Source organism: Thalassophryne amazonica, chromosome 11 (genome assembly GCF_902500255.1).
Source record: "Thalassophryne amazonica chromosome 11, fThaAma1.1, whole genome shotgun sequence".
Lineage (NCBI taxonomy): Eukaryota > Metazoa > Chordata > Actinopteri > Batrachoidiformes > Batrachoididae > Thalassophryne > Thalassophryne amazonica.
Genome location: NC_047113.1, coordinates 73,101,887 through 73,110,173, shown reverse-complemented (window position 1 = coordinate 73,110,173; position 8,287 = coordinate 73,101,887). Strand labels below are relative to the sequence as shown.

Sequence of the window (8,287 nt, the reverse complement as noted above, 5' to 3'; positions counted from 1 at the left end):
AGCACCTGCCCCCAGACTTTAAGTTCCTGCTGCCTTTGCATTACCTCAAACCGGCGTGGTCATTCATGTCCAACATCTGACAGCAACAAGGCATGTTTTGCCCAGAGACCTGCTGCTTATTCTTCTTCCTGACTCACTCTGGAAAACCTAGAGAGGGTTCTGCATTAAAGTCCTAGCAGGTCAGCAGTTTGAGAAATTCAGCAGGTCCACTTTATTGCATCTAAATGACGTTCTGACACGTGACTGGCTGATTAGGTGTTCCTAATGAAGTGGCCGATGTGTGTAAAATACAAGCCTTCCTAATGAACACTAGGTGGAGCCCTTGGACTTGTCAGGCTTCAGCAATCAGACTGAAGCTTTGATGTTTATGATCATGTCCAGAGGGACATGATCAGACTGTGATAACCTGACACACTGACTGATCAAATATTCTGAGCATGATCCTGCAGACGGCAGCCAGAACGTTTCTGCAGCACTTTATTAAACTGCACCACAGTCTCAAAAAACAAACAAAAACAAAAACTGAGATTTAAGTGTCCGTGCTTTGCATTATATCACTGCCACATCAAAGACGTGCAGCGGTACATGCTGGTTAGAATTGTTAAAGGTCAAAGGTCATACAGATGATTGTTATATATTTCTTATAATCAGACAAAGCAGATTAGCGTTTAAGCGAGAGAAAATCTTCCTGATCTGTGTTCCAAAGACCTGAGAGGATGCAGATGGGCTGAAAGGGTTGTGATGAGTTTGCTGTATCAAAGCCTTATTTTAAAAAAAAACCTGTTTATTTCGTTCAGATAGCAGACTTTTTTTTATTTTTTTTGTAATTCCCCGTAGCCTCGACCATTTCTTGAAGTGAATATGATCCTTCGGTTGTTCAGACTCTGGCCCCTGTGGCCATGTTTCTAAATGAAGTGATCTTACTGAAAAAAACAAAAAAAAAAACAAAAACTGCTGCACAGACATATTGCGGGTTCCCCTGGCCTCTGTTAAAAACCCTGACCAGGTCCCTTCAGGGGACTCATGTGTTTAAAAAAACAATAATCCCCTAAAGCTGTGACCTTTGCACCAAAATAAAGATTTCATTTTCCTGCTGGACTGCTCACTTTGAATGCAGCGTGTCTCTTGGCACAAATGGCCTACAATATTCTTATTATTGAACATTTTGACAACGTGCCATCGAGCTCAACTTTAAAATCCAGTGATATTGCTCTTGTTGTGATTGTGGTTACAGTATCTTAAAAAAAAAGGAAATACTACAAAACATGGAGATAATTCTGTCCCAGTCCATTATGGTGTTCAGGACTAAGTCGATCATTTTTAAAGTTTAATTTTATTTGTTGCATTTTCTTTCAAATAGATTACTTTTTTTTTCTTTTCTTTTTTTTTTTAGCAATTCAATCCTGGGAAAATATTAACTCACTGATTTAAAGACAACTTAAAAATAGTTATTTATGAAAATTTTGTAATTTTACATAAAAAGATTAAAAATGTTGAGCTTTTTTTAAATTTAGTAATTTTGAGTGAAAAGAAAAATGTTAGAAACGCAAAATAAATAGACGTGACAGCATAACAATAATAGGAAATCAGATAGGAAAAACATTTAATAATAATAATGAACAAGAAAAAATACTTAAATGAAAACGTCATTTTCAACAGACCCTGAACACATCACTTTTCTTTGCAGTGTAAAAAACAAATATATATTTAAAGTTAATATTAATCAAGTGCACAGAAATGAGAAATACTTGAGGATTAAGATATTGGGCCAAAATACTGTTTGAATAATACTAAATGTAGTTAAGTTGAAGTTAGCAGGTCAGGTTTTGTTTGTTTGTTTGTTTGTTTTGCTTGTTTGTTTTGGTGAAGCTCCACGTTGTAGGTGCTGTCAGTGAAGAGTCCCTCCAAAATAAAAGTCCGTTTGACGTGTCAACCTTCGCGATTCCACTTGATTACCTCTTTTGTATGTCTCAGCCTGCTGTAAAAATCCATCCTAACAAGACTTTCAGTCGCACCATGAGTCTTGAAGGTTTAAATTTATAAACTAAAAGGCAGTCCGAGAACACGCCTGCTGATTTCACCATGTTTTGAAATATAGGTGAGAATTTCCTAGAAATTGTACAGTAAAGTTAGTGTTAGATCGAAGACTGCCTGTGAAAATACGCAGAAAAATTGTTCATTTGAAATAACTTATATTTTATTGTTATAATTCAATCAGACTGTATCCCTTTTTAATTTGAGGTAAATCGCTTTTAATGATTTTTCAGTCACCTGTTTTAATAATTTTAGCAATTTACAAATTGATATATCAGAATTCTTTAAAGAAGTTATAAACATTTTGTTTTTATGATATAGTTGACTGCATATTCAAGTGAACTGGATATTATTTATGATAGTAAGTTCTTCGTTAAAGCCAAATATTACAAAAAAACAAGCATGATCGTTTCAATTTTTTGGCAATTGCCAAATAATTATGAATGCAAAATTATTTATCCTCAGTGTTCAACAAGATTTGAGTTTGTGTATGCAAAAAGGGCCTTCAAAAATTTATAAAATACCTGCACACCTCCTCCCATACGCCAAGTCCCATTCAGCTTTATTCAGTGGGATTCTCACACTGAGCCATTTGCTATTCATGGAGACTTTTCATTGTCTTTCCAAACAAACCCAGAGTCCACAGTGGCAGATGTGTGGCCATTATGGCCCACGGCTCAGTGGAAACTGTTTTCTGTATTAACCTAATCAATCATGTCCACTAGTTGTACTAAAGAAAGAACAGAAAAAGAAACATATGGCTGAGGGGTGGGAGCAGCTTTTCTTAACACCACAGTGAGACCAGGACCTTCTTGTGAGCAGATTTACAGAAGAATGAGAATAAAGGCTGAGGAGGGCTGCTAATTGAAGTCAGTGCACTTAAAGGCTGAAAGCAAAGGTCAATTTATGAAAAGTCACTCTTTATTTTACCAAACACACCACATGTGAAAGTGAACTTTTTACTTCTTCTTACATTTTCTGTTGTTTTTGATATTATATTTTCTTTTAAAATATATTAAAATGAGCTACAGGCTATAAATAATCCTAATTGTTGAGTAATTCAGTTATATTTTAAATTATATTTCAATGTGCACATATTCTACACTATATCTTAGAATATAAGCAGATGGGGGGGGGGGGGGGGGATTAGTGAAGGTCAGAGAAAATGACTCTGAGCTCAACATGTAACATAAATTGCCACAAAGGAATAAATGTGAGCATGACAGTGATCCCAACACTGAGCGCCACAAGTATTAATTTACTTATAAATTCATTATAAAAAGGGTGGCTGTTCCTGAATAAACATTACATAACCACAGACCAGGAGATGCAAAAAAGGTATTGTGCAATATTTATAAAAAAATTTAAATGATCTCAAAATGTGTGTATTAAATGATAAAGAATCCAATAACAGTTTAGAGTTCCTCGTGTGGTTAAAGCTCACTTTACATGATTCTTAATTTTATTTTATTTATTTATTTATTTATTTATTTTTACCTCAGTGCATTTTTGTCACTGTTCAGGTACGTTATTTTAGATGTGCATAACAAACTATGCAATTCTTCTATGTGGGCAATGGAAAATTATTTTTTTTAAACTAACTTTTAATTTTTTTTCTCATGAACTATTCTGTATATTATGTAAAATTATCTGGTTTAGAATAATTAATTTGTAAGAAATTAAGATTGATAATATAAGTAGCACCAACTTACTGTGTAATAATTTTATTTTTTTGAGTTATGTTTTGTTTTTGCGTTATTCTTGTGGATATTGGGTCAGTGAATTGTTTTGCATTTCACTCTTTTACGTTTAGGAAGCAAACACACTGATTTTTATAAAAAATGATTAATAAACTTCGCTCTATAAATATAATCATCTGGTCCTATAATATTCACCCGCCTTCAAACATTTTTTTCAGATCTAGTTCATTTTAAAATATATGTTGATATTTTTGATAAAAAAAAATCTCGTGTTTTAACATGTGACATTGTATTTTAGGGCCCTGTCATTTTTTCTTAAAAAACGCTTTTTTTTTTCTTTTTTTTTTTTAAAGACATATATTCCAAATCATCAAACAGATTCTTTTTATAAACGTCGACACAAATCGCGCCGAAAGCGTGTTGAAATGTCATATAACCTTTATTTACATAGATGCTGATTAAATAGAATGTTACAATAAAGGACGTTTGATTTATTTACACAACTCTGTTTATGTGCCTGCAGAATAAAAACCGTTGTGGGTTTTTTGCCTGACAGGAGGGTCTGATATTTGGCAGGTCCGATAATTGCACAACTTTCAACCTCCTACAACAAAACAAACCCAAAATATTAAAATGTTTACACAATTTTCAGTCTTCTTGTAAGGACAGCTGATAATTCTCCAAACATCTGGCTGAAATTTAAAGACTTGGAAGGCTTTACAAGTCCGATTAATAAATAAAAATGCAGAGGAGGAGAAATCCTGCAGTGTTTATATTTTAATGTGTATATCCTCCTGTTTGACAATATCCGTGCAAAAGTTTGGGAAGAAAAATGCCCCCGTTTTTTTTTTGTTGTTGTTTTTTTTTTTCTTTTTTGTCTTTTCTTAATAAAACCACAGGCGCCTCTCTAACTGTCAATCGTCCACCTCGATCTCCTCCTCGTCATCCGAGAACTCGTCCGTGGTTTGGTCTCTGGACGAGGAGGGGGACTGTGGGAAGGCGCGGTGTCCGTGGGACGTCGGCGAGACGCTGGGTGATCTGGCCCCGGGGCCTCCGCCCTGCGCCTCATCAAGGTTGTCCATGCTGACGAGCTTCTGCAGGGTCTGCGGGGTGATCTTCTTCAGCGACTCCACGTCTGCCTTCATCTCCTCCAGGTCGCGCTTGAGCTTGGCCCTGCGGTTCTGGAACCAGGTAATGACCTGCGCGTTGGACAGACCCAGCTGCTGCGCGATCTGGTCGCGGTCGGCCGGTGAGAGATACTTCTGGTACAAGAACCTCTTCTCCAGCTCGTAGATCTGGTGGTTGGTGAAGGCCGTCCGAGACTTTCTCCTCTTCTTGGACGTCTGTCTCTGTCCGAAAGCGTTTAGATGCTCACGACCTTTGAACGCACGGAGGAAAAAACATGAATTAAACAATCGCGAAGCAGAGCAAATTTAGTTTTTTTTTTTTTTTAATTACTTAAAGGATTATTTTTTCACTTCATTCCCAAAAGTAATTTGACTTAATGAATACATAATCTGACTTGCTGTCACCACTGCACTGAGAAGAGGATTGCAATATTCTTCCTCTTATATCATCATAATTAAGAAAAAATATTCGGATGTTTCCTACAAGCAGCCGAGGCCTGACTTTTTCCAGCAATTTAATTTGCGCAACATTTAAGAACGGCTACATGCGTAAATGTACATTTTCCTTTCCAAGCGCACGATATAATAATCTGCTTGTAATCCTACAGATGATTTTGCGCACTTTTCCCTCCCACTCACTCCCCCAAATCCTGAACTCGATCTTTACCTTCTGCCGCCTGGATCACGCTCACTTCCAGACCTTTAAATGTTTTACTGGCCAGCTCCTCCAGCGCGCACAGCGGCGACGACGGAGTGCTGATCCCGTTCCTGGCCGAGTTGGAGCCGGTAACTTTCTCCAGCACTCTGGGTGGACAGATACTGGCCACCGACTTCTTCACGGACGGTTTGTTGAGGATATCCTCGATGCTGAACGGCGTGAGCGGCTTGTTGGAGTTGGCCGGCGGAGGCAGCTGGTCCAAAGGAGCGCGTCTCCTGTCCTCGCTGCTGGACTGCAACACGGAACCTGCCTTCATGTCTTTACTGGAGGTCATCGCAGTCCCGAAGATACGTGGGGAGAAAAGTTGATTATTTCATTCAAATGGCGGTTTTACGCGTCCACAAGCGTTTCCTCCGTCGAAGCCCGCTTCTATATTCTGACGCTTAACTCGGCGAGGAGCTTTCCTCCAAAATAACCATGCTCCGGGCGTGAAGGCAGCTCGACTGGATTCCCCTCAGAGAGCCGCAGCTCCTCTGCCGAGCTCCATGTAGTTCTTTAGGAAGAAAAACAGACTGGAGGGGGGGGGTGGGGGGGGAGAAAAAAAAAGAAGCTGTAAAACGAAAGCGACTGCTAACGAGTTATTGTTGATTGGGCGAAGTTCAATTAGAGAAACACTACACTACTTGCTGACCCGCTGCTGCGTCTTAAAGGGCCGGACCGTAATAACTAATTGGACGTGGGGGAGAGGAGGAGTCTGAGGAGGAAGATGCCCCGGAATGTTTGTGCATCTGTTTCCCTCTGCCGGTATCGAGAAAGGGAGAGTGTGCGGCCATTAAAAAGCCGCCACCGGCATCAAATATTTGGACGATCCAACAATTTTCTCCCGTCGTGATATTTTGACATTTTTGTGCGTAATTGCGCACGGGGCTTTATGCGTAGAGCGCGTTCCTGGTTTTGGACTTGCGTTAAAATAACCACTTTGAAGTGAAGTGGCCTTCTATTAGGGAAGACGTTCAGGTTGTTCAACATGACACCTGACGGGGACGGGGACGGGGACCCCCCCCCCCCCCCCCAACTGCACATGATGACAGCAGATGGCTAACTCGCTTCTGTCTGAAAGCAAAAAGTCAAATGATGATGCCAGCAAGGCTTAGTTTAATAATTAAAAAAAAAACGTAAATTTTGACAGATAGTTAAAAATATAAAAATAATTTATGAGCGCAAAACCATAAAGAGAGAGAGAGAGAGAACACAGATTTTTCTGTGTGCCATTTGCGCATACGACGTCTTTTTTATCCAGAGTTGCAGCACAGTTTCTGGGCTAATAAAGGTGACGCTGTATTACGTTTCTTAAAGGAATATAAGTGGGTTTTTAAGAGGATTTAGGATGTAAAAAAAGCGGATAAACTGGGACAAGCTGGACGCAGATGAAAGTGACAGGTACGTCTGTTCCGAAGAAGCCCATCTTCTTATTTTATAGGAATTAACACATTTCGATGTGAATGCGTTTGGCAGATTTTATCCGTTTATTCTGTCAGGATACAAATGAAAGAAAATTAAGGAAGACGGCGGGAGAAAAAAGTCTCTCCAAGCTCCAGAGCTGAAAATATCCACACGTGGATAAAAAAAGAGCAACATTATTTCCTCTCAAAATGCCAAAGGTTTCCTTTGATTTGTGAAAACACTCTGTGAGATGAGTCACGGGCTTGAAACGCTGCGGCAGTATTATTCTTATTTTACCTTTTTTTTTTTTTTTTTTTTTCTAGATGGAGCCTCCTGCAGGAGAACCGCCGCCGTGCGTCTTGTGCCAACAGGAGCATATGGTGACATTGGTTTAGGGACAGAGTTCTAAAACAGCAGGACATTCTATTAGCTGCCTTGGAGGTTCACCCGTTATGGCTGCTTTAAATATATATATTTTCCCATAACGAGCAGCAGTTCGTGGGGATAATTTAGTTTGAGATTTCAGGTATAGAACGTGCAGGTTTTGAAATTTAGCGTCGATAAATTTAGAGGTCTGGTGTGGAAAAAACAAAACAACAACAACAACAACAACAACAACAACAAAATCACGACTTCGATTTTATGAAATACATTCCGGCCTTTTTTTAAGGGACTTGTATAATGCTGAATATAATATGCAATAAATCATTTAAATGTTTTTGCGCATTTGACGCACCATCTAATTCTTTTTAAAATCCATATATTTTCCATTATGATTGTGATGATGGTGATTATTATTATTATCATTACTATTGAATATTTGTATCAAGATTTTGCTGGCGTCTGTGCTGTTGCAGACTACTGAGCGCATATTTTGGTGAAATCTCTTTAAACGGCGCTTTAAAAATCTCCAAAGTGGCGCAGCAGCAGTGCGATTCTGAAAGGTTTTTTTTTTTTCCCGGCCCTAATTTAAACGTTAATTAGAAGCATAGCAGCTGACATCATCAATCATCAGCTCATACAGGATTTAATTGGATGATTCGCCTCGCATCCAGTACTCCGAAAAGTAATGGATTACTTGGACACTCTTTGGAACGAATGTTGTCCTCCGTTCAAAGCGACACCCTCCTCCCGTTATTAACGTTGATGTCATCGGTTAACTCGATAAAATCCAACGAGGAGAGGTCAGCATTTCTACCATTAATCACCAAATTAATTTAGGGACGCAGAAGGCAGCTAATCCAGCCTCCAAGGTGATGACACCTGCAATAAATCGCGCTTATATTTCCTTACAGTGAAAATTCTTACTCCTTATCACTGGGAAA

At 38.8% G+C, this 8,287-nt stretch overlaps 1 protein-coding gene across 1 annotated transcript; it reads right to left on the bottom strand.

Annotated features, from left to right (window-relative positions):
- Window positions 1–4,154: 4,154 nt before the first annotated feature.
- On the bottom strand, window positions 4,155–6,210 carry lbx2 (ladybird homeobox 2). Its single transcript, XM_034181416.1, has 2 exons — window positions 5,529–6,210; window positions 4,155–5,112 (listed from the first exon to the last, which is right to left on the bottom strand). Exons 1-2 carry the CDS (start codon window positions 5,851–5,853, stop codon window positions 4,649–4,651), a joined length of 789 nt encoding a protein of 262 aa, XP_034037307.1. The 5' UTR covers window positions 5,854–6,210; the 3' UTR covers window positions 4,155–4,648.
- Window positions 6,211–8,287: the final 2,077 nt, after the last annotated feature.

What these genes read in the sequence shown, in the direction of transcription:
- lbx2 (XM_034181416.1), bottom strand. Translation starts at nt 5,853, where the DNA reads ATGACCTCCAGTAAAGACATGAAGGCAGGTTCCGTGTTGCAGTCCAGC. An exon ending in CGTGATCCAGGCGGCAGAAG is followed by an intron (nt 5,113 to 5,528) that starts GTAAAGATCGAG and finishes GTGCGTTCAAAG; the next exon opens with GTCGTGAGCATCTAAACGCT.